Here is a 27,206-nt window from a genome sequence, read left to right on the forward strand (position 1 = left end):
CAACTTTGTAGTGTATCTTGAAATCTGGGATTGTGTTACCTGAAACTTTGTTCTTCTTTCTCAAGATTGCTTTGACTGTTTGGGGTCTTTTGTGGTTCCATGCACATTTATAAAAAGCTCTTTAAATCAGTCAAAAGTCTAACAACCCAATTTCAAATGAACAAGGGACATGAAAAAGCAGCTCACAGAAAAAAAATGTCCACAAGTATTTGAAAACATGCTCAATTATAATAGAATAAATTCATTTTAAAACAACAGAATACATTTTTAGAAACCTATCTGATTGACAAAGATTTCTAAAAAATTACTTGTTAATACACAGGGTTGCCAAGAATGTGATGAAACAGAACCCTCATACGCTGGGACCACCTATTAAAAACATTTTCTGTAATGTGTAGAAAAACATGCACAAGATGGATCAGAATTGCAGTTTGTAATTACAAATGACAGGAAACAACCCAAATGACCTTCCAGTCAGGACTGGCTAAATTAATTATGGTACTTGTAAGGAGTTGGATACTATACAGCAGTCAAAAAGAATAAGAAAGCTCTCTGTGTATTAATATGAAAATTTACTAAGGGAAGCAAAAAGAAAAATATGGATCAAAGTTTGTCGGATTCTCCTTTTTGGATAAAAAGGCAAGAAGTGGGAAATGTCTTTGTATCTGATTTTATATATGGAAAGAAACTCTGGAAAGGTACACAAGAAATTAATAAAAATGGTTTCTTGCTTAGCAATAGCAGCAGCAGGAACTGAACCAAACTTTTCACTGTATATTTTTTCATGCTTGAATTTCAAGCCAGGTGAACATGTTAGAGATAAATAAGAACAAAGTAGATCATATGTGCTGATTTGGAAATATTTCTTAGATATATTAAATGGAAATGTCAGATATTCCTTACATCTGATGGAAGGAAATTTCAGTGGGAAACAGTTTCCATCTAGTGAGATTACCAAAGGCAGTCCAGGGATTCTTGGAGGAGGGGCAGGGATAGCCCCCTTGAGAAGAGGTAGTCTAGAGTAACTGCTGCCAGTGCGCTACCTCCTCCTAACTATTGGTTAGAGGGTGGGAAAGGGTGAGGAGACCCAAGGATTGCGAATCAACCCCATCTTAGGCCTGAGCCATTTGATCCCTGTGGTCCTAGAAGGGATGAAGATTTATGACCTCTTGTTCTCCTGGCCTGCCTTCTGGGTGCAAAAGTGGGGAAGGGGCACAATTTGCATAAAAACTAAAGCAAGGCCCAGTACTGCCTGATAGCTGAAGGAACTACCAGGTCTCCTTCCTCCTGAGGACTCTGGTGAAGACAAATCTAATGGCTCATACCTGATTAGCACCAATCATTTACTCAGGGCCCCGATGAGGGCTCTGGGCTTGGGGTTCCACATCTCACAGCATGGGGAACAGACTTGCCTGGCCCCAGCAGCCTCATAGGAGTGTCCACTTGGAAAACATTGAATCTGACTCAAACACACAGCTGAGGTTGGCAACCTATCAGGCCGGTGAAGGGCACCACGATCAGGTACTCCTCACCTACATTGCCCCAAAGAGAACGACATGCCCCTAGTGGCTGCCTTGAGGTCACTGTGGGCATGCGGGCAGCCATGCAATGACCATTACTAATACCTGTTCCTGAGGCCTGGCTCTCCCAAGTCCAGAGGGCAGCACTCGTGGAATGCAGGGCACTGAAGGGACCATAAAAGACTGATGCTTTCTGTGGTCCAACACCTTTGGCCACCCTCAGCTCTCTTTTTATACCTGGGCTTCATGGGAATTCTGTTTTTGCTTGTTTGTTTTGTAGCTCTCCCATGTTTAGTGCATAAAATGTGCTACATTAATGCTTCTTGCACTTTGGCAGGTATCAGAATCACCTGGGGAGCTAATAAGGCATGCCCAGGATCATTAAAGTAGCATAAGGCCTACCCTCTGTATTTTCACCAACTACATCGGGGTAATTCTGATAGGGCCAAAGTTGGAGAAGCACTGCACTAAGCTATTTTCAAACATTACACAATTTAATTCTCAACACCGCCTTAATAAGTATATATTATTTTCTTCAACTAGAAAACAAGGCCTTACCGGTCAGATAAAAGAGTGTCTGGGTTCAAATCCACAATCTTCTTACTAGCTGTGTGACCCTTGGAAGGTACATAACCTCTCTGAACCTCATCTTCATCAACCTCATAGTGGGACTTCAGTGACGTTCTCTCTCTTGAAGGGCAGCTGAGAGAGTTAAATGAAACAAGCCAGGACAAGTGCTTGGCACACTCAATAAAAGATTATGATTGCTATTCTAATCATGGGTTAAACCACTTATTGGAAACAAAACACTGTATAATAAGAGGTTTTGAATGGGCACACCTTCATTGATTTTAACACATCAAATGGCATTTGACAAACGGTGCAAAAGAATATGGACCAATATCTAATTGATTAAATCACCAATGTTTTCATTTAATTTGAAGTTCTTAAAAAGAAAGATTGCTGGTAGTTTATAGCATCATTCATAGTCAAAATCCTTCTGTCTTTCCTTCACAGAGAATGCAGAAAATTGGGGCTTCTGCCTGAGAAATACCCTCCCCATTTACACTCAAGACCAGCAGTTTTCACTCTACAAATATTTGTTTATTCCACATCTACAATGTGCAAGTCACCGGGAATATGGCAGTAAGCAAAATAGAGAGACAGTAAATAATCCCCTAATCTCAGGGAGAAAGAGATAGTAAATAAACAGATGTTCCCTAATCTGAGAAAAGCCAGAAATTCCTTAGTTCTGGTGGCAGAAAATTTCAGCAGGGAGCAGTTTCCATCTGTCAGGATTGCCAAGGGCATTCCAAGAATCCTTGGAAGAAAGGCAGGGACAGCTCCCTTGGGAAGAGGTGGTCAGGAGTGACTCACCCTTGCTAGTTCCCCACATCCTCTCAACTGCTGGTAAAAGTGTAGGGCAAGGTGGGAAGGAAGAGGGGGTTGCAAGTGGGCTCCTCCCTGAGCTAAAGCAATTTGATCCCTGTGGCCCTGGGAAGAATGAGTGTTTGTGATCTCCTGTTCTCCTGGCCTACCTTCTGGGCACAAAAGTGGAGAAGGGGAACAATTTACATAAAAACTAAAGCAAGACACAGCTCTGTGTAGTGGCTGAAGAAACTCGAGGTCCCCTCCTTCTCGGGGTCTCTGGTGAAGACAAATCTGGTCTTGTCTAGTTCCTATAACAAACACAGGCCAGACAGACAAGTTGCAAGGGCATTCAACAAAGGGAGGAGAAGGAGTGGGCCCTGAGGAGAAGCTGAGTAAGCATTCAGCTGATGCCTTTTCCCTGGTAGGACCTGCTTTCTTGCCTCAGGAGGAAAGAGGGTGGAGCTGGGCAGGCCTGGGCTCTAAAGGCTGCCTTGCTTAACTGGAGCCAGTGAAGAGCCCAGATGCTGGCAGCCAGACGCTCCTGAGAACTGCAGGTAAATGCCTGGAAATCTGCTGTGCTTGCTCTTAGCTGACTGATTTATCTTAGACCCAAGCTTCTTGAGAGATCCACATCTTCACTTTCTCGTGTGCTCTCCAGAAAAGTTCTTGCAATTTAGAAAGACTGGGTTACAGCTGATAAGTTCTCGCAGGCTTAAGACTCACCTAAGGGATTCTACAGAGAGGTTAATAAATTCCAAAGTGGAGATGCCCAAGCAACAGAGAAAATGAAACATCCGTGTGTGTGATTTGTTAGTATGAATGGAGAGTTAAGGGGTCCTAGGGTAGAACTTTTGAAATTGGGGTTCTGCCAATTTTAAGTTAGTTGGTCCTCCTGGAATGGAAGGTGTAGGCAATAATACTGGCTGAATTGTTGAGTGGCAATTGCTTTCCTTCATCCACTGTCTCTTACTTTCTTCCCCCAGTATCCCCACTACCCCCAGTATCCCCACTACCACCACACCATCCTTTACAAACACAGATCTGAGAACAAAGAGCATGGTGAAGCTGTATTTTGTTGAGGATTTATCACAAGCCAAATCCTTCCTAGGAGCTTGATCTCCACCCCCATACCATAGTTACCACCTCAGAATAAACGCATGCTGGGTGCCAGGACGCTGCTAAGACCTTTATGTGTATCACTTCCTTTAATTGCTACAATGACCCTGAGACACATGATTCTGACACTCAAAAAAGGTAAGTGTCTTGGTATCCCACTGCTAGGAAGGGGTGAAACCTGGATTCAAAACTTAGTGTGGCCAACCCCAAAACTTTTTAAAAGATTTTATTTTTCCTCTCCACTGTTTTCCTCTTCCATTTCTATTACTCTCTAGCAATGTTCGTTGTTTTTTAAAATACAATTTATTGACAAACTGGTTTCCATACAACACCCAGTGCTCATCCCAACGAGTGCACTCCTCAATACCCATCACCCACTTTCCCCTCTCCCCCACATCCCATCAACCCTCAGTTTGTTCTCAGAATCCAAGAGTCTCTTATCTTTTTCCTCCCTCCTTCTCTGTAACTTTTTATTTTTCCTTTCCCCTCCCCCATGGTCTTTAAATCATAGTCCTATACCAGCAGCATCAGCACCATCTGGGAACTTCATAGAAATGTAACTGCCTGGGCCCTACCCCAGATCCAGTAAATCAGAAATTCCAGGGCTAGTGCCCAACAATCTGTGTGCGTGTGTGTATGTGTGTGTTTCCACACTGATATCTTTTATTCTTTTTTCAATGAAAGTATAATGAACATACAGTGTTACATTAGTTTCATGTGTTTAACATGTTGTGTTCAACAATTGAATACATTACAAAGTGCTCACCATGATAAGTGTAGTTACCATCTGTGACCATATACTGTTATTACAAAATTATTGACTATTTCCCTATGCTGTGGTCTTCAGCTCCTTCACTTACTTATTTTATAACTGGAAGTTTATACCTCTTAATACCCTGTATCTATTTCACCCATCTACCCTTCAGCCACCTCCCCTCTGGCAACCATCAGTTTGTTCTCTGTATTTAAGAGTCTGTTTTTTTTGTTTGTTTGTTCCTTTGCTTTGTTTTTTTAGATTCTAGATATAAATGATATGATGTTTGTCTTTGTCTGACTTATTTCATTTAACATAATACCCTCTAAGTCCATTCATGTCTCAGATGGCAAGTTCTTATTCTTTTTTATTGCTGAGTAATACTTCAGTGTGTGTGTGTGATATATATATATATTTTTTTTTTCTTTATTTGCTTATCTATCAGTAGATACTTGGGCTGCTTCTGTATCTTGGTTGTTGTAAACAGTACTGAAGTAAACACAGGGGTGCATATATATTTTCAAGTTAGTGTTTTCATTTTGAGAGGAAGATAAATAACCAGTAGTAGAATTAATGGATCATATGGTATTTTTAGTTTTAGTTTTTTGAGGAACCTCTAGTTTTCTCTAGTGCTCGTACCAATTGACATTCCCACCAATAGTGCATGAGGGTTCCTTTTTCTCCACATCCTCACCTACACTTTTATTTCTTGCCCTTTTAATACTAGCCATTCTGACTGATGTGAGGTGATATCTCACTGTGATTTTGATTTGCATTTCCCTGATGATTAGAGATGTTGAGCATTTCTTTAGGTGTCTGTGGGTACATGTGTCTGTTCAAGATATTAATACCCCTGTTTTCTTCTAGGAGTTTTATGGCTTCAGGTCTCACATTTAGGTGTTAATCCATTTTGAGTTTTTGGTTTTTTTTTTGTATAGTGTAAGAAAGTTGTCCAGTTTCATTCTTTTGCATTGTACATCTTCTATGGAAAAGCGTCTATTTGAGTCCTCTGCCCATTTTCAATTGGATTATTTGGGGGGTTTTTGATGTTGATTTATATAAGTTCTCTATATATTTTGGATATTAATCCCTTAATCAGGTATATAATTTGTAAATATCTTCTCCCATTTAGTGGGTTGACTTTTCACTTTGTTGATGGTTTCCTTGACTGTGCAGAAGCTTTTTATTTTGGTATAGTCCCGATAGTTGATTTTTGCTTTTGTTTCCTTTGCCTGAGGAAACATACCTAGAAAATGTAGCTAAGGCCAGTGTCTGAGATATTAATACCCCTGTTTTCTTCTAGGAGTTTTATGGCTTCAGGTCTCACATTTAGGTCTTTAATCCATTTTGAGTTTATTTTTTTGTATGGTATAAGGAAGTTGTCCAGTTTCATTCTTTAGCATGTAGCTGTCCAGTTTTCCCAGTACCCTTTATTGAAGAGACTGTCTTTTCCCCATTGTGTATTCTTGCTCCCTGGGTTATAGATTATTTGATCAGATAGGCATAGGCTTATTTCTGGACTGTCTATTCTTTTCCATTGAGCTATATGTCTGTTTTTGTGCCAATACCATACGGTTTTAATTACTGAAGTTTGTAGTATATATTGAAATCTGGGATTGTGTTACTTCCACCTTTGTTTTTCTTTCTCAAGATTACTTTGGTTATTTGGAGTCTTTTGTGGTTCCATAAAAATTTTAGTATTATTTGTTCTAGTGTTGCAAAAAATGTTCTTGGTATTTTGATAGGGATTGCATTGAACCTGTAGATTGCTTTAGGTAGTGTGGACATTATAGCATTATTAATTCTTCCAGTCATGAGCATGTTATAGTTTTCCATTTTTTATGTGTTGTCTTTCGGTTCTTTCATCAGTGTCTTATAGTTTTCAGAGTATGGGTCTTTCACCTCCTTTGTTAAATGTATTTTATTTTTTTTGGTGCAGCTGTAAATAGGATTGTTTTCTTAATTTCTATTTCTATGGTTTTGTTATGAGTGTATAGAAATGCAACCGATTCCTGTATGTTAACTTTGTATTCTGCAACTTTACTGAATTCATCTATCAGTTCTAATAGTTTTTGGTGGAGTCTTTAGGGTTTTCCATATGTAGTATCATGTCATCTACAAATAGTGACATTTTTACTTCTTCTCTACCAATTTATATGCCTTTTATTTCTTTGTGTTGTCTAATTGCTGTGGCTAGGACTTCTAGTACTATGTTGAATAAAAGTAGTGACAGTGGACATCTTTGTCTTGCTCCTCATCTTGGAGGAAAGGCTTTCAGTTTTTCACCATTGAGTATGATGTTAGCTGTGGATTTTTTATATGTTGACTTTATTATGTTGAAGTATGTTCTCTCTAAACCCACTTTGTTGAGACTTTTTATCATAAATAGATGTTGTATTTTGTCAAATGTTTTTTCTGCATCCATTGAAGTGGTCGTATTTTTTTTTATAGTTCCTCTTGTTAAAATGATACGTAGATACTGATTTGTAGATACTGAACCACCTTTGCATCCCTAGAATAAGTCTCATTTGATCATGGTGAATGATTTTCCTAATGTATTGTTGGATTTGGTTTGCTAATATTTTGTTGAGATTTTGTGCATCTATGTCCATAAGAGATATTGGCCTATAGTTTTCTTTATAGTAATATCTTTGGTTTTGGCATCAGGTAATGCTGGCCTTGTAGAAATTTGAAAGTTTTCCTTTCTTTTCTATTTTTTAGAATAGCTTGAGAAGAATAGGTATTCTTTTTAAATGCTTTGTTAGAATTCAACTGTGAAGCCATCTGGTCTTAGACTTTTGTTTATTGGGAGTTTTTCCTTTATTATTGATTCAATTTCATTGCTAGCAATCTGTTCAAAGATTGTACATTTCTAGGACTGTATCCATTCATTCCAGGTTGTCCAATTTGTTGACATATAATTTTTCATACTCTTCTTTTATAATTGTTTGTATTTCTGTGGTGTTAGTTGCTATTTCTCCTCCTTCTGTTCTGATTTTATTTGACTCCTTTCTTTTTTCTTGATGAGTCTGGAAAAGGTTTATCAATTATGTTTATCGTTTCAAAGAACCAGCTCTTGATTTCATTGATCTTTTCACTTGCTTTTTTCAGTATTTCATTTATTTTTGTTCTCATCTTTATGATTTCCTTCCTTCTATTAGCTTTGGAGTTTATTTCTTATTTTTCTAATTCCTTTAGGTTGTTTGACATTTTTCCTGGTTTTTGAGGTAGACCTGTATTGCTATATGCTTTTCTCTTAGAACTGTTATTGTTGTTTCCCAAAGATTTGGAACTATTGTGTTTTCATTTTCATGTCTCCATGAATTTTTTTAGTTTCCTTTTTCACTCATTGGTTGTTTGAGAACATATTTTTTAGCCTCCATGTGTTTGTGTTTTTTTATTATAAGTTTTTTCTAGTTTTATACCATTGGGGTCAGAAAAGATGCTTGATATGATTTCAATATTCTTAAGCTTATTAGGACCTCTTTTGTTGCCTAACATATGATCTATCCTGGAGAATGTTCCATAAGAACTTGAAAATAATTTGTATTCTGATGTTTTTTGATGGAATGTTCTGAATATATCTGTTAGGTCAAGCTGGTCTGATGTGTCATTTGAAGCCACTATTTCCTTGTTGATTTGCTGTCCAGATGATCTATCCATTGATGTAAATGGAATGTCAAAGTTCTCTACTATTATTGTATTACTGTCAATCTCTTCCTTTATGTCTGTTAATATTTGCTTTATATATTTAGATCCTCCAGTGTTGTGTGCATAGCTATTTACAATTGTTATATCCTATTGTTGGATTGATTCCTTTTCATTATGTCATGCCCTTCTTTTCCTCTTCTACAGTCTTTGCTTTAAAGTCTACTTGGTCTGCAGGAAGAAACGATAGTGGCTGAACCCAGAAAAGTGGTGGTGTCCCCTATGGACAATGGGTTCCTCAGCCTGGACTCGCCCACTTATGTCCTGTACATGAAGAGAGCAGAATGGGTAGATATAGGGGTGCCTGGGTGGCTCAGTTGGTTAAGTGTCCGACTTCGGCTCAAGTCATGATCTCATGATTTGTGAGTTCAAGCCCCACGTCGGGCTCTGTGCTGACAGCTTGGAGCCTGGAGGCTGCTTCAGATTCTGTGTCTCCTTCTCTCTCTGCTCTTCCCCCACCCACATTCTGTCTCTCTCTCTCTAAAATAAATAAACATTAAAAAAAAAGATTGGGCAAATATAGATCTAGTGCCACAGAATTATGGCCCCAATACAGTGGTCTAGATCATTTGTAACAAATAATTTAGACATGTTTATGATTATTTTGGGCTTGTTCTGCGATATGATGAAAGAAGTGAATGAGCTTTTAAACTAATCAGAGGTGTTATTGAGTCAAATGCAGCCAATTATACAGTGTGGCATTTTTGGAGAGTTCTCTCTCTTTTTTTTTTTTTTTTTAATATATGAAATTTATTGTCAAATTGGTTTCCATACAACACCCAGTGCTCATCCCAAAAGGTGCCCTCCTCAATATCCATCACCCACCCTTCCCTCCCTCCCACCCCCCATCAACCCTCAGTTTGTTCTCAGTTTTTAACAGTCTCTTATGCTTTGGCTCTCTCCCACTCTAACCTCTTTTTTTTTTTTTTTCTTCCCCTCCCCCATGGGTTTCTGTTAAGTTTCTCAGGATCCACATAAGAGTGAAACCATATGTTATCTGTCTTTCTCTGTATGGCTTATTTTACTTAGCATCACACTCTCCAGTTCCATCCACGTTGCTACAAAAGTCCATATTTCATTCTTTCTCACTGCCACGTAGTATTCCATTGTGTATATAAACCACAATTTCTTTATCCATTCATCAGTTGATGGACAGTTAGGCTCTTTCCATAATTTGGCTATTGTTGAAAGTACTGCTATAAATATTGGGGTACATGTGCTCCTATGAATCAGCTATCCTATATCCTTTGGATAAATTCCTAGTAGAGCTATTGCTGAGTCGTAGGATAGTTCTATTTTTAATTTTCTGAGGAACCTCTACACTGTTTTCCAGAGTGGCTGCACCAGTTTGCATTCCCACCAACAGTGCAAGAGGATTCTCATCTCTCCACATCCTTGCCAGCATCTGTTGTTTCCCGAGTTGTTCATTTTAGCCACTCTGACCAGTGTGAGGTGGTATCTCAGTGTGGTTTTGATTTGTATTTCTCTGATGATGAGTGATGTAGAGCATCTTTTCATGTGTCTGTTGGCCATCTGAATGTCTTCTTTGAAAAAGTGTCTATTCCTGTCTTCTGCCCATTTCTTCACTGGATTATTTGTTTTTTCAGTGTTGCGTTTGGTAAGTTCTTTATAGATTTTGGATACTAGCCCTTTATCCAATATGCCATTTGAAAATATCTTCTCCCATTCCGTCAGTTGCCTTTTAGTTTTATTGATTGTTTCCTTTGCAGTGCAGAAGCCTTTTATTTTGATGAGGTCTCAATAGTTCATTTTTGCTTTAAATTCCCTTGCTTTTGGAGATGTGTCAAGCAAGAAATTGCTGCAGCTGAAGTCAAAGAGATTGTTGCCTGATTTCTCCTCTAGAGTTTTGATGGTTTCCTGTCTGATATTTAGGTCTGTCATCCATTTTGAGTTCATTTTTGTGTATAGTGTAAGAAAGTGGTCTAGGTTCATTCTTCTGCATGTCGCTGTCCAGTTCTCCCAGGACCGTTTGCTAAAAAGACTGTCTTTTTTCCATTGGATACTCTTTCCTGCTTTGTCAAAGATTACTTGGCCATATATGTGTGGGTCCAATTCTGGGTTCTCTATTCTATTCCATTTGTCTGTGTCTGTTTTTGTACCTTCTCTTTCTGCTTTTAAAATTCTCTGCTTATTACTATTTTTTGTCATTTTTACTTTTCAAAATTATTGTGTGTCTGGTGCAGACCTCCTTGGGTTCATCTTGTTAGTGCCTGTCTCTGCTTCCGGGCCCAAGATGCCTGTTTCCTTCCCCCATATTATGGAAGGTTTCACTGATTATTTCTTCAAATAAGTTTTCTGCCCCTTTCTGTTTCTCACTTCCTTCTGGGATGGCTCTAATGTGAATGTTATTACATTTGATGATATTGCTGCGTCCCTTAATCTATTCTCATTCTTTATTATTATTTTTTCCTGTTCACCTTGGTTACTTTTTATTATCCTGTCTTCCAGATCACTGACCCATTCCTTTGTGTCCTCTAATCATCTGTTAATTGTTTCCACTGTATTTTTAAAATTTCAGTTATTGAATTCTTCAGCTCTGATTTGTTATTTTTTATATTTTCTCTTTGTTGAAGTTCTTATTGTGCTCATCTACTTTTCTGTTAAATCTAGTGCATATCCTTATGACTATTACTTTGAATTCTTTATTAGGAATATTGCTTAAGGTGTTTCATTTAGTTCTTTTACTGTGACTTTGTCTGATTTTTTCATTTGGGAGATATTCCTCTATCAACTCATTTTGTCGCTCTGTGTTTGTTTCTATGTATTAGGTAGGTCAGCTACATCTCCTGGTCTTGAAAGTTGTGGCCTTGTGAAATAGGGGTCTTGTGGTGCCATATAGTGCAATCCCCTCTGGTCACCAGAACCAGGCACTTCAGGAGTATCCCCTGCATGGGCTGCATGCATCCTCCTCTTGAGACTAAACTGTAATTGCCTTCAGCCCAACTGGCTTCAATGACCTGCTTTGCCTGCTATGGGCATACTGGGCAGGGTTTGGTCCCTGTTGAGAGTCCTGTCTGAGGTCACTGAGGTCTTGTTGGTGGGTGGGGCTGGCAGTCAGATTAGCTGTTTGCACTTAGCCTCTCTGCCACAGCTGCAGGCATACAAAGGGCAGGGCTTGCTCTCTGGACAGTCAGGTAAGAGGCCCATCTGCTACAACTGCAATGCTGGTGCATAGAATTATCTTCCTCCCTCCCCAGGGCAGGAGTCACTTTGGAGTGGCACCAGTCCTGGCCACGGTTGCCTACAGAGTCTCAAAGGACAGGAGCTGTTTTGGAGGCATACCTGAAGAAGCTAGCAGGTTGGGCATGGTGGGCTCTGCAGGGAAACACAGGGGCAGGGCTCACAGGATAGCAGGGTAGATGGAGAGTATTAGCTCTAGCTCCCACAAACATCAGGCCATCTAGACTGGAGGAGAAGAAGAGAAATTTTTTTCTTCCTGGAGAGATCTCCTAAAAATCCCTGCCTCACCAGCACACATTTTAAGATTAGTCAATAAATCTCCTTCATGTCTAACACAGGTAATTTTCAAACTGCTTTATTTGTGCTGTGTCTTGAGCTGAGTTGTTTATTATGCTGGCTTTTTAATGGCAGGGACTTAGTTTCCTATCACCCTCCAATTCTCCCAGAGTTAAGTACACTGATTTTTAAAGTTCTTGGAGTTAACCCCCAGTGATTTTTAAAGATCCTCAAGTTAAGCCCTGCTGGATTTCAAAGCCAGATGTTACAGGGACTCATCTTCCCAATGCAGGTACCCAGGGCCAGGGGTGCCTGGTATGGGGTCTGACCCTCTCACTTCTCTATGTCTGTGATGTCCTTCCCACTTGTAGTTAGTCTCACTGGGGGAGCTAGGTTCCCAATTACTTCTCTACCTTTCCTACCCCTTTCAACATGACTTTCTACCTAAGATTAAGTGGAAAGTCTATTCTGCCAGAGTTCAGGTCATTTTCACAGTTAGTTGCATAGATGTAGCTGTTATCTCTGTGTGCCCATGGGATGAGATTACAAATAAATCTGACCCTTGGTAGGGCTTGAGAACCACTTCCTTAGAGGTTTCTCCTAAGTTTTTCAGATAATATTTTTTTAAGTTTATTTATTTATTTTGAAAGAGACAGAGACAGCATGAGTGGGCTAGGAGCGTGAGAGAGACAGAGAGAGAATCTCAAGCAGGCTCCACACTGCCAGTGCAAAGTCTGACACAGGGCTCACAAATTATGAGTTCATGACCTGTGCTGAAACCAAGAGTTGGACGCTTAACTGACTGAGCCACCCAGGTGTCCCCAGGTAATATTTTTTAATGTTTATTTATTTATTTTGAAGGAGAGAGTGCACAAGCATGGGGAGGGGCAGAGAGAGAGGGAGAGAGAGAATCCCAAGCAGGCTCCCTGCTATCAGTGCAGAGCCCAACACAGGCCTTGATCTTACGGTTTGCGAGAACTGTGGGATTATAACCTGAGCCGAAACCAAGAGTCAGTTGCTTAAACAACAGAGCCACCCAGGCACCCCTCAGATAATATTTAAACTTATATTTCTTAAAACCATCTAGCCAATCAATAATTATAGTCTCCTTAGCACACACATCAATCAGCTAATTTCCCATGTGGGTATAATATGGGATTTTAGTTTGAGATGCTACTAAATCTTTTTTGCAAAAATAATCATGAATGAATGCATGAATGAAAATGTTTTTTATAGTTTTTTTAAAGTTTATTTGTTTATTATGATACAGAGAGAGAGCATGTAAGCAGGAGGAGGGGCAGAGAAAGAAGGAGAGAGAATCCCAAACAGGCTCCACCTTATCAGCCACAGAGCCCAAGGCATGGCTCAAACCCACAAACCCTGAGATCATGAGCTGAGCCGAAATCAAGAGTCAGATGCTTAACCAACTCAGCCACCCAGGCGCCCATGAGTAAAAATGGTTTTATTCATTAAAAAAAATTTTTTTAATGTTTGTTTATTTTTGTGAGAGACAGAGACAGAGAGATAGAGACAGAGAGTGGAGGGGTGGGGGCAGAGAGAGAAGGAGACACAGAATCTGAAGGAGGCTCCAGGCTCTGAGCTGTCAGCACAGAACCCGACGCGGAGCTTGAACTCAGAGACCACGAGATCATGAACTGAGCCGAAGTCAGGCACTCAACCAACTGAGCCACCCAGGCACCCCTGTTTTATTCATTTTTAAATTAAAGTTTAATTTATATACGATAGAAAGGAACAGATACAAATTGCAGAGTTTTAGTTTTAGCAATTGTCATACAGCCACCATATGAATTATAGACATTTCCATCTTACCTCTCCAAGAAATTTCCCTTGTGTCCTTTCCTATCCCCACCTTCTCTTCTTGTACTCACCAAATCACTGATCTATTTTCTATCACTGTAGATTAGATCCTTTTTCTGGAGTTTCTTGTGAGTGAAACTATGCAGTATATGACCATTTGTGTCAAGTTTCTTTCCCTCAGCATAATACCTATGAGATTCATTCACATAATTAAGTGTATCAGGAGATTTTTCCTTTTTACTGTTGAGTAGGATTCTATTGTGTGAATATACCACAATTTGTTTATCCATTAATTTGTCAATGAATGTTTGGGTTGATTCCAGTTTGGGGCTATAATGTCTGAAATAATTTTAGTTTTAAAACCCTCATATTTTAATGAAGTTGACTGCATTTAGAATTCTTAGTCAAAAATATTTCCCCTTATCACTGCAAGATACTGTTCTATTGTTGTCTTCCATCAAAGTTGTTGAGAAGTCTGATATCAAGATGATTATTGTATTGTTTATTTATAGGTAATCTATATGGTTGTTTTGTTTTCTCAGGAAGATTTTAGAATTTCATTTTTATTTTGATGCTCTAAGTTTCCACCAGTGTATTCTATGTTACAAACATTCTGGGATTTTCCTCAACTCTATCATCCAGTTTACTAATTCTCTCTCCAGCTGTGTTTAATCAGCTATTTAACCCACCTATTACCTTTCACATTTTAATGACTTCATTTTTTAATTTCTATAACTACTCTCTGGTTATTTTTCAATATATTTTTAAATGTCTTTTTATCCATTTTCATGTTTTTAAGTGCTTTTAATTTTTTTCTCATTATAAAATACTTATTTTATAGTTTGTAACTGGCCATTTGTATTACCTGAGGTCTTAGAAGTCTAATTTGACTGTATATTTCTGCTAATGTGTGCTTTTTTGGTGGATTTTCATATGTGTTTAACAATTTTGGATGAGCTCACATTTGGCTGACTTTATCACAGGGAATTCTGGTTGGACTGGTTTGAAGATATATCCCTCCAGACAGTTTTTACATTAAATTCTTGAAGCTTATAAGTTTTGCAAGCTCCAGGACTCCATTTATTTAATACATTGGCTAGCAGGAAGCATAAGCTCAAACCCTAAACCAGAGGCAAAGCAGGGTAGAACTTCTTTTTAACTCACATAGATCCCAGGCTAAATAGACACACTTTCTTACTGTCTCTGGGAATATTTTGACTATTTCACATTCTCAGTGGTAGAGTAGTCTGTTCAGTGTTTTGGTTTCATGCAAACATTTTAGTTTCAACTTCCCACCTGATACAGGGTGAATGCCTCCACCCACCCATTAAAATTAAAATCTCTGGCTTATTGAAATTAGAAACCTCATTTTTGCCCCCAACTCTCTCCAATACCAGGTCAGCTTTTAATTATTTTCTTTCAAAGGAGGCCTATAGGAGACTCAGTTGGAGGTAGGAGGGGTCACGTAGAGGTCCTTGAATCTTAACCTTTAGGGGAATACCTACTGTTCCAACCTAGAAGTCTAAGTGATCAGCTTATAGAAGCTTCTGCCTGGACACCAAATAATGAAGTCTGGTGCTACTTATCTATCTGCTTCTTCTGCCTTCACTCATTTTCTGTTTGTAGTGAAGTTGTCCTTTACTCTTCCCTTTGCCCTACGTTGGTTTTTTGATAGCAGCTGAGCCATTTTTTTACTGTGTGTCTTCCTGACTCTAGTATATTTACTAAAAATAAATAAATAAATGTGCTGTTTTACATCCCCCAAACCACAAGCAAACAGAATATAAGCAGAATTTGCTTATATTTCATAGCATATAAATACATATATTAGAGATCCATAGTGCCATAATCAAAATTGGCCTCACTTTTGGGGACTCATGGTTTATCCATCTCAGCCCACATCTCTGTTTTTCACAGTATAGCAGCTCCTGTTCAGGCCTCATCTCTCAGAACTATACATCAGAACAGTAAACCGACCCATTTTCTCACCCCTGGGGACAGCCGATCTGGGAAATAGCCCAAACTAAGAGTCCTTGTCCAAATGCCAGCTATGCCCCCTATTTTGGTCAAGGTGATCTTCAGCTTGCTCCTGATGGCTTAAAGCAGAGTCCCACTGCCCCTCTGCCTTCCATCTGGCCTCCCTCCTTGTCTGGCTTGCTTTTAGTAGATTGGGCACTGCCCAGTGTGGGGTGGGCACTGAATATTTGTTTTCCTCAAATGCCAGACAGTGTTTAGTTTGGGTCCAAGAGCTCTCTTGGGCTTCCAAAAATGGGCTTCTCTGGACCCCTGCATATGGTACAGGTCACTGGGGCACCCATGTGGCCACATTGGACTTTGAGCGTGGGTTGCTCATAGTCCTGCTGAACTTTGCAAAGGAAAGGAAAGGTTTTTTTCGTTGTGCTTACGATCTTTGAACCTGTTATCTCAAAGCCATAAACCTAGTCACTAGGCTATAAAAGTAGCTCATTTCAACATGTTCTCCCTGCAGCCTACTCCTTGACATTCAACATTCACCCACACTGAACCAGAAACTATCACCATGACAAGGGACCAGAATGGAACCTGGGAGATGGAGAGTAATGACAACTTTGAAGGCTACATGAAAGCCCTAGGTAAGGGAGAGGACAGGGATGGAAGGGGGGGTCACTTTGGGAGAACTTTAGTCTGGCCCTCCAGACAGTGCCGTTATGGAGTTCAACAGATCTGTATGTAAGCCTTGCTCCTTATTTGCTAGCTGTGTAATAATAGGTATGTCATAGAAATTCTGAAACTCAGATTCCTCATCTGTAAATTGGGAATAATAATAAATGAGATTATGTCTGGAATGTCCTCAACATAATACCTGGCACACAGAAAAGATACATGAATGTGGGGTACACATACACACATACATGCACACATGGAGTAAAATCAAACTTGACAAGATAAATACAGTAGCTCTCCCGCTTTGGATCACCATCTATTAGATAGCCAGTTAGACCTGATATTATCCATGAATGACCCTGCATTGCTCTTGTGGCAGGCTTGTGGTGGGGAAGCAGACAAGGAGTGGCTAAATTTGTTATTCTAGAGAATATGAGACCCACAGAAGGCTAGGAGTGGCTTTTGGCATACAGGTCAAACAACTCACTGCTTGCCTGGCTTTTGAACTGGACTCCAGGCCAAAAGCTTGATCAATGTGTGTCCTGAGTTGACTCTCTTGTGGGATCTCTCGTGGGCTGACAGAAATCATATAACACCTGAAGGAGGAGCTCACTATGTGGGGCAGCTGCCATGGGCCAGGCGCTGGGCAGGGAGCTTTGGCTGCCTGTGCTTATTTCAGGCAACAGCCTGCAACAGCCTCCTCATCACCTTTTCCATCTTTAGAACTTTCCACATAAGGAGCTCCAGGTTGGAATTTCCCCGCTGCTAAGGCTGCACGTGGGGTCAGAGGTCCAATAATCTGGATATGAAGATGGGAAGTCTCACCAAGAATGGGAATTGTGGAATTTTCTGTGCAATTAACTTCTAGTTTGATGAACATTTCTTTTTTTTGACATTTATTTATTTTTGAGAGAGAGAGACAGAGCACAAGCACAGGGAAGGGCAGAGAGGGAGGGAGACACAGAATCTGAAGCAGCTCCAGGCTCTGAGCTGTTAGCACAGAGCCCAATGTGGGGCTCGAACTCACAGACTGTAAGATCATGACCTGAGCTGAAGTTGGACACTTAATCGATTGATACTCCATTGAGGAACATTTCTACTCTGTCAGTGAACAAGGAGAGCTGACATATTGTGTGATGTATAGAGATTGGAACTTTCTTCATGTACTTTAGACATGTTTCCAATACAGCATAGCTTTCTTTTCCCTCTTGGCTGTCAGAATTTTACCTCAAATACTTGGGGAAGGAGGAGGGAGGCACAAATCTTCCTTCCAGAGCTCCAAACCTGTTGCACTGAGGTTAGTGTCCTGAATAGACAATAGAAATGGAAGACTGAGGGGCGCCTAGGTGGCTCAGTTGTTTAAGTGTCCAACTCTTGGTTTCAGTTCAGGTCATGACCTCACAGTTAGTGAGTTTGAGGCACATCAGGCTCTGTGCTGACAGTATAGACCCTGCTTGGGATTCTCTCCCTCTCTCTCTGCTCCTCCCCATCTCACTCTTTCTCAAAATAAATAAATAAACCTAAAAAATTGTTTTAAATTAAAAAAAAAGAAATGGAAGACTGATTCTACACATGGGCAGATGGTCTGGAGCTTAGCTCAGAAGTGTAATTCTGAACAAGATCATGCAGGTGAGGAAACCAAACCAGAGGGGCCAGCCCACATAAGGTTTGTTCTCTGACTTTGACCAATTTTTTAACCTTCCAGAACTAGTTTCCTCATCTGCCAGGTAGGAATAATAGTACTATCCACGGGCAGTTTCAAGCTCTCAGCCTGTGCTGAACAAGCCAGACTCAGGGAATATAATCAGAAAGCAATTTTGTGTCCTTTGCTGTGTTTTCTTAAATAATAAAGTCCTATGTTACTTCAGGTATAAAACTGAGTCTCAGTTCAGTTTTCAGTTGTGCAGACTGGTCCCTGATGCCCCCTCTCTAGGCCTCAGGTGAGAAGTAAACACCACTATTACCATCCCCTGGAAGCAACTGAGTGAGGCTGCTCCCACAATTTAATCTGCTACAGGCAACCCAGCAGACCTGTACAATTCCCTCACACCTACCCTGTGGAACAGGGGTTGCTTTCCCAACATTGACAAGTCAGGAAACTTGCCCTTTTGAGCATTCAAACCCTTGGCATTTGGGAAGAACATATGTGGAGATCTCTGCAAATCCCCCGATATGGAAATATCACTAAGTATAACTCTATTTCCTACTAAAGAACCATCATTTTCTTAGATTCTAATCCCTCACACCAAGGAGGTGGCTTTCTCTGGGGGACTGGTGGCTGGCTCAGTAGGGAAAGAGAGATTCCTGTTGAGAAGTGGGTCTGGGTGACAAACTGGCTTTGTCACTAGCCAGCGACTCACTCTACACATCAGCCTTCCCACATGACTCAGCTGCCACAGCATCACATGTCACAATAACCTTTGGTTTTATCCCAAATCATCAAAGTTACTAAGTGTTCAGAGACTGAGTGCCAAGGGTCAATGGTACCTCCTCTCCTGCCTTCTTAGGCGCCTGGTGTTTCTTGAGGTCTTAGACTTTCTTGACAGCAAGGAAAGCAGCTGCTAAACTCTTGCACCCTAAGGGGTTTGTAGCTTTCTGAGGTCCCCCTGCAGCCTGGATCAGGGGATCAGGGAATGGGGGGAGTGGTCTTTAATTTAGAGGAGAGCCTGAGGAAGGCTTATCTAAAAATGAAGTTCCAGCATTGTGAGAGAATGCTGGCGGAGAGTCTGTTAACTACCAAGGAGTGAGGCTAGTAGTGTCCAGACATGGGGAATCACTTGACTTTTCTACCACAGTTCAGACATTAGCCATGGAAGCCAGAGACTGTGCCATCTAAGGCAGAACCAAACCCAGTGTCTGCTCTCAAGGAGCTCAAACTTATGTAATCAGCCGAGTTATAGCCGTGCACAAACGGTGTTCCTGTTTTCTGCTGCAGTGTGACAAATCACCCCCAAATATAGTGGCTTGAAACAACTACAGTAATTTTATTATTGTCTCTCATGGTTCTGGGGGCTGACCAAGTTTACCTGCTAGGTTCTTACTAGGGGGCTTTCATTCCGTTGCATGTGGGCAATAACTGAAGCTGGAGCCATCTCAAAGGCTTCCCCACTTCTGTGCCTGGCAGTAGGTACTGGCTGGCAGCTGAGGCTTCAGCTGGGCTGTCAATATCTACACGTGGTGTTCCCATGTGGCCTGGGTCTCCTCACAGCATGCTTGCTGTATCCAAAGAGAGAGGAAGTGAAAGCTGAATGGCCTCTTATGATCCAGGCTCAGAAATCATAGAGCATCACTTCCATTGTATTCTATTGGTTGAAGTAGTCATGAGCCCACCTACCTCCAAGGGAAGAGTACATAGACCCGTCTCTCAGTGGGAGAAATGTTAAAGCCACATGGCAAGAATAGCTTGTAGGTTGAGAGGTACTGTTGCAGCCATTAAAAAAAATGTAATCTATCATCCATGAGACAGTAGGTGATTCCATCCCTTGAGCCCACAGCAAGATGTGTGTGTGGGTGGTGAGTGGAGCTACGGGACAATGTCACTGAAGGCTTCCTAAGTCGTGGGTGGGGTTTTGAAGGGAGGAGAGAATGGCTCCACACAGAAATGTAGTCAGGCATTGTTCTGCGGGTATGTGCAAAGGGCAGGCCAGTAAGAATGTGGTGTGGGCAGAGGGAACAGAAAAAGTTGTATTGCTAGAGGGTGAGGTGCAAGGAGGGGATTGAACAGAGTCAGAAAGGTAACAGGTCAGATCTTGAATGGGGTGTGCCACCACATGTGGACTTCATCCTACAAGGAGAAGAATTGTCTGCAGAAGAGAGAGAAAGCACCCATGCTCACCCCGACAACCAGGGGTGAATAGATCTGCAGAACTGTCAGAGAACTGAAGAGGTTGTTGCAATGGCCTTGGGAAGATGGTAAGATCAGTGCCAAGAAGGTAGACAGGGGGATGTCCAGAGTGGGAAATAGACTAGATTTGATTACTGGGTGGTGACAGGGCAGGGAAGGAGCCTGGAAAATGAAACACCTTAATGTAACTCAGTGAACCATCATGTAAATCAGCAAAGATGTGGACATATAATGGAAGGTTTGTATCCTAAAACTGCTCAGTTAATGTTCAATTTAGACATCTAGGAAATACTTAGTTCACCAATTGTAAATATTGGGGAAAATCTAGTTCTCCTCTTTACTTGGGAAAGAAGGTGGGGCCCATCTCCTATGAAGACCATCTTTTCGTTTAAATTAATATGCACAGATTTAAAAGAGCAGAGGCTACTGCAAAAAGTCCTAGTGTGTCTCTGCAAAATTCAATCAGAAAGGGGGTAAGCTTAAAGGCTGAAGTCGAGCAGCCCTCACCTGAGTTGTCTCTACCAGGAAAGGTTTCCTGAATACCCACAATGTTCCAAATCCTGTCCTAACGGTTTAAGAGCCACAGTCTACCATCAGAGATGAGCACGTGCCATGATGAGCATCATTCTAGAAATTTATATACATTATTTCATGTAATTTATTCAGTTGCAACAAATGCATTGAGCACCTATGACATGCCAAGAAATGTCCTATGCACTGGTAACATGGTGGTAAATGAGGTGACAAATCCCTCTCACCTGAGGAGTGTACACACTAGTGGCCGTGAGAGAAAATAAATAAAGTAGGTAAGTGCTTTAAAGAAAACAAAAAGAACTTGTTGGGTGAACAGTGATGGGTGGTCAGAGAAGGCTGTTTGAGGAGCTGACAGGTGAGCCAAGGCTCGAATGCCGAGAAGCAGCATCCCAGGTACAGGAGACAGCAGGTGCAGAGGTTCTGGGTGTGTTCAAGAAACACAAAGGTTGATGTGTTGGGAAGTGGCAAACAAAGAGAAGTTTAGACATTGTGGTGGAGGACAATCTACTTTATTTATATTCTTTAAGGATCACTGTGGCTACAGTGTAGAGAATGAATCACTGGAAGGCAAGACTAGAAGTAGGGAGGCCCATCCTAGGAGGCCACTGTGTTGTTCAGGCAAGAAGTAATGGTGGCTTGGGCTAGTAGTGCCCAGGGGTCTGGAGAAGAGAGAACAGGTTCAACATAGAGTTTGGAGATAAAGCCAACAGGGCTTTTAGGGGAATGTGAAACCAGAGGATATGGGGGAAATGAAGATGGCCCCAGGCTTAGGGATGAACAATTGGGAAGATGCTGATCCCATAGGCTGAAATAGAGAAGACATGGGGGAGGTGTGAGTTTGGTAAGGGGTACTGGGCAGGGCAGAATGCACTGAGGGTTCTGTTTTGCATATTTTGATTTCACATGCCTGTTACACATCCAGCTGGAGTATTAAAATTGGCATATTGACGCAAGATCTAGAGCTCAGGCTATAGTCAGGGATCAAGATGGAAGGAATGTTTTCCATTTCATGGAATGAGGAATCCGAAGCCCAGGGAAGTGAAAGGACCTCCCCAGGATCATCTGTGGTTGGGAAATGATGTTGCTCAGACAAGAGCCCAGTCTGCCTGCTTCCATCTCTCAAGCTCTTTCCATGGCACTATTCTAGGTACAAGTACTAAGCATGTGGGTAGCAGAGGAGGAGCTCACTGGTAGTCAGAACGCTCAGAAACACTGGGTTACTCAGAGTCCCTGGGTAGAAATTAATTAACAAATGAGGGAGAGGCAAAGGGAGAGGGAGAGGGAGAGAGAGAAAGAAAAAAATGTCTGATGACCCAAGGAGTTAATTTCACAAAATTTGGATTTCTGCTGGTGGTCCTAAGTCAAAGAAGTTATACACCTTGCCAAAGCCTTTACTTGAAGCAAAGACTGGTTGGACTTTTAAACAGAGAGAGTGCTGGGGGTAGAAAAGCCCCAATGAAGATAAGCTCAGCCTCTTCCTAGCATCTTCCCCCAGGAGAGCGAGAGCCCCTTCTCCTCTAGGTTGTAATGGCAGCACCTCCACCCTGCCCCCAACCCAGTAGTGAGTACTAGATTATGGGTGGGGAGGTAAACTTGTGCAGGGGGAGCAGGGAGGCATCCCAAGGTCTCCAGCCTGCCTCTGCTGGCTACAAAAGGTTTTAAACATATTTGGAGATGCCCATGAGAGAAAGGAAGAGGCAGACAGGGGGGCAGCTCACTTTCTCTCTAAATGTGTTATCTGGAGGACGAAATGGTATGAAGATGCGGAGAAGACTGCTCTTGCACCCTTCTCCCCAAAGTTGCCTGAGAGGGCTGATGATCTGAGAATGAAGTCCAGGTTTGAAGCCCATCGAAGCTGCCCTTGAAATGGGTCTCAGATTTCATATGATGAATATGTGTGCATCTCTCTCTTTAATTTACAAAGAGTGCCTGCCCTTTTAGCCCGCAACTTTAGCTTTTTGCGCAAGCATATTACAAAGCATTTTAATGGTGAGTAGTATACTCATATTTCAACTTTATGGCTTGCATTGTTCAAAATGCAGTTATGGAAAGTATGCTTTAATAAAGTCACTTCAGTGTTGTTTTCTTCTGCAGGAGCTACAAGCCACATATATTATTCAGAAATAGCTTGCCTTTGGACCTTTTCCTCTGAGATAGAAATTCATTTCACCTGGCTATAAATCAGGCTCGAAGATACCTTTAATCTAGAAAAGCAGATAAAACATACTTGATAACCCTGATGTTAAAATACCATATCAGGAAAATAATTTTCTCTGCAAAGTACAAAGAGGAAGTGTTTTTATAATCTGTGTGTGTGCGTGTGTATTCTACAGCTGCAGTTGAACCTTTCCTTTTGATTAGAAATATCACGAATCTACCAACAGAACACTTGGTTCCTTTCCCTGGGGTGGAGCAGAGGTGACATGATTAACTGGCCTGTGCAAATGCTAAAGGGTGGCCAAGAGGCCGAGCCATTTTTCAATCTAGAGAAGAAGCAATGCTTGATTCCATTTGCATAGAGCCCCTGATAAGATTCCCCTAGCACTGGTCAGAAAGATTGACGGGGGGTGGTGTTTCCAGGACAAACCAGTTCTATCAGCAATAGGCATTTTTAGCTGTGATCTACCTTTCTAGGCAACCAGGGACAAGCAATAATTTTTGTTAGGGGAGCCTTAGTTGTGAACGATAAATGGACTGTATTTGTAGGCAAGCTGTCAGGAGCTCTGTCCCAGCTGGGTCACTCTGAACCCACCACGTAAATTCTCTGTGCCTTGATTTCCACATCCTCTCTGAGGAACACTGCTGTTCTAAATTTCTCAGTAATTCCCAATTCTTCCTTAGTCCTTTTGCCCAGAGCCTTCCCCTTTGTTTCCCCTGGTTAATACCTGGTCTGTGGTTTTCTTTCTCATCTCCTAACTATGGCTCCAGCACCAGGGTTTAGAACAGCATGGACCTCAGGAACAAGAGCTAAAGTTGTTTCTATCTACTGGCCAAACTACACAGTGAGGAAACTGGCCCATGTAGACAAATGTTTGGCCAAGCTGGCTAGAATTCCCGTGTGACAAGCCAGGCCTATGCTAGTGAGAGAGTAGATAAGCCACCATTCTGACTGTTCCTTCGGAGTCCAGAGCCCTTGGGCCATGGAGCGGAGATGCAGAAACATGAACCAAATATTTCGCCCTGGACTGAATGCTGATCTGGCCACTGTTTCACCTAAACAGGAAAGGTTGAGGGGTAGAGGCCAATGCATCTATTACTACTCATTACTACTCTGTAAAGCATTTTACCATCATTTTAACAGAAACCTTACATAAATAACCCTACGAGATGAGCATTCTTTCCCCATTTTACTGTGAGAAAACTTAGGCTCAGAAAGGCAAAGTGACTTCATTGAGGTCACATAGCTGGGAAGTCTGGACCAGGATTTATACCTGGATTTGACCCTCACTCTTTTATACCAGTAGTTCTGAACTTTAGCAGGCACAGAATCACTTGGAAGTCTTGTAAAAACAAGCGGGGCCCAACCACCAGGTCTAGTGCAAGCCCTAGAATTTACATTTGTAAGAGGTTCCCAGGTGCTGTGAAGCTGCTGGCCCAGGGACCTCACTGTGAGAACCACTGTCCCAAACTAGGGTGCCTATTAACCAATCCAGAAGTGTTTCTGGTGCACCTACTCTGTGTCCGATCCTGGGGACACAGAGCAAGCAGACAACATTGTCCTTATCCTCATAGAGGTAAGACTTCAGAGGAAAGAACCATCACCCCCATGAAAAAGTCAGAGGAAACTATCAGGTAGTGCCTCCTGGGGGTAAAGCTCTGTGGCCTGAAGAGCAGATGAGGAAGGAGGCAGGAAAGAGCAGAACAGCAGTAGAGAAGGCAAGGCTGGGGCTGGGTCTTAGGAGATTTGGAGAGCTGGGAGGAGAGGGGCAGAGATTTAGGGGGCGAACGCACAGGGCGTATCTAGAAAAATGCTAAGGACTATGAGCACACCAGCCTCTGAGATCAAGGGGCTTCATAATGATGATTACAATGATGGCAACAGCTACCATTTACCGGGCCATTACCACAAGGCACCAGCCACTGGGCAGAACTCTTCACAAACACCATCGAAGTTAATCCTCAAAGCAACCTGATGCAGTTAATAATAACTCCACTTATGGCCACTACTCTCTGCTGCTTCTAGATCTGGACCCGAGGGTCCAGCAATGGCACTGAAGCTGGACACACAGGTGTCACCTGACTCACTAGACTGTTTCTGGGATAGAAGGAGAGAAGCAGGAGTTGGAGTGTGACATGTTAGCCCTCTGCCTACCACAACCATGTGTTTATACTGACCAGATATGGAAGATTCTTCAGTGGCTTTTAGCAATATTAGGGAAAGATTAATTTGTAAGACAGAAATACTTGAACACTTGGTCCTGTTTAGTCTTTTCTCAACAGGCCAGCAGTTGCCTTGAAGGGTGAAAATTATACAGGAAATAGCTCCATAATTGCAGGGTCCAGGTGACTGAGATAATGCCTCAGATTGGGGGTTGTTAGCGCTTTCTGTATTATGTTCTGTGGAGCACCAGACCGGCTGGGTGAGATGTCCCACCACAGCACAGGGCTATGACCACATAAGACTGGGAAAGTCTGCATCCTATCTCCCCACCGTTGGAGTTGCAAAGTATCTCTCATAGAATGAAGACTCTGTGAAGTTCTTCAGTGTAGAAACCAGCTTCTCTTGCTTTTACTTCCTCATTTCCCGAACTTAGTAGCTCACGGGCCACATTTTTTTGACGACCAAATGACCTATGAAGCAAACACAGTGGGATGCCCCGGGATCTGTGAATGCTGGGTGAAGAGGCCTAGAGGTGTTCACAGCACAAAGAGCAGAGGAGAGAGCCTTTATCTCATTCCACATCCTGTTGCCTCATTCCAGTCTGTGTGGCTTGGACGTCCCCAGGTACAATTCCATAAGCCATGAAGCTGAAGCTAAATGAGGTATCAGAGAATGTCCAGGGGCTGGAGTGTGAATGACCCACCTCAAATTTCTTATAGAACCCTGGGCACAGAAAACCATTGCGATGTGGTGAAGATAATACATTAGAGCTCTGGAAAACATAAGCTGCCCCAAACAGGGAGGTCTCATCTAGCTGGACCCAGAAGTCCTTGTGCCTCCAGGGGAAGTATAAAGAAGTGTCAGTCAGAAGTTACTGGTATTTGGGCAGCCACAGAAAGTGCACAATCTAGGATGGTCTGACCTGACAAGATGGGCCAGCCCACAACTTTCAGGCTTGTAGAGCACTGTGCTGACCCTGGAGACAGGCCATTCTGAGTTCAAATTCCACCTGTATTGCTTCCTCACTATATAACCCAGGGAAAGTGACACAGCCTCTCTGAGCCAGTTTCCTCATTGGTAAAATGGAGATAATATGGTACTTATCTCATGAGTTTGTTGGGTGAGGTTTCCCAAGGGAGGTTCCACCCTGGGGCACCATTCCTTGTCGGTTTCAAGGCATGTCTTAGTTACCGCCCCAAATATTACCATGGGTCCACACAGTGTAGCCCCCAGATCATCTTACCTAAAATTTGGCTCCTATGTTCCCCAAAAGATTAATCCCCTGTCTGGCTTTTTGGATCTCACCTTGACTCCAAAGCTGAAAACCACTGCTTTCTCCTCCCAACCTGATACCTCCACACATATCCATCCAATTATCAAATCCTGTGATTGCTTTTTCAGCCATGTATACTTAGACAAGTCACTTAACCTCTCTCAGCTCCATGTCATCACCTATGGCTTGAGGAGTAGGTGCTTAAGCCATGGCTTTCAAATTTCTTATACCATGGAACTCTCTCCAGACAGCCCCTTATGAGGAAATCCAAAATCTAAAAAAAACCCAGAGATTCTGGGTCTAAGGTAAGACCCAGAAATATGTAGTTTTTACATCTTCCCACATGATCCTGATGTGCAGCTAGCTTTGGGACCCATTGGTGAATTCTTAGACATGAGAGGTTCTCAACCAATATTCGTGAACAATATTTGAGCAAGGCACTAGCATTCATGTACCAGTTCATGCCAATCTGAACCTATTTTTTCTTTTTAACTTAGGATACAGGTATGTAATCCTTCTACTTTCTGGGCTGCCTAATGCTAGGTGAAATTCTTCTCTTTATGATAAAGGCTGTCTATACAATTTCAGTTCCAAAATCCCAGCCAGGGCCCTTCCCCATGCAGATGTGATACCGTTGTGGGTTCCCATCTGTGGTCAAACTGCTGGCCCACAGTGAAGTCCAACCAGCCAGCTTCAGTCCCTTCATGGTCCTTTAGAACCAAGGTTGTTTAGATCCTTTAGAGTGATAGTAACTGAAGAGATCCAGAAGGAAATGGGTCAGAAAGGAAATGGGAAGAAAGGATAAAGGACATGATGCTTGGTTACCA

General features: G+C 41.8%; 1 protein-coding gene across 1 annotated transcript in view; it reads left to right on the forward strand.

Moving 5' to 3' along the window:
* The window catches only part of RBP2 (retinol binding protein 2), a 62,476-nt gene that overhangs the window by 23,391 nt on the left and 11,879 nt on the right, over positions 1-27,206 (forward strand). The window contains exon 2 of the mRNA XM_019437930.2: positions 16,253-16,376. Within this exon, the coding sequence (XP_019293475.1) occupies positions 16,304-16,376 (73 nt within the window). The 5' untranslated portion in view covers positions 16,253-16,303. The remainder of the gene's footprint in view (positions 1-16,252; positions 16,377-27,206) is intronic.

The sequence above is a fragment of the Panthera pardus genome, unplaced genomic scaffold (assembly GCF_024362965.1).
Source record: "Panthera pardus isolate Hobbes unplaced genomic scaffold, ASM2436296v1 HiC_scaffold_16, whole genome shotgun sequence".
NCBI classification, from domain to species: Eukaryota; Metazoa; Chordata; class Mammalia; order Carnivora; family Felidae; genus Panthera; species Panthera pardus.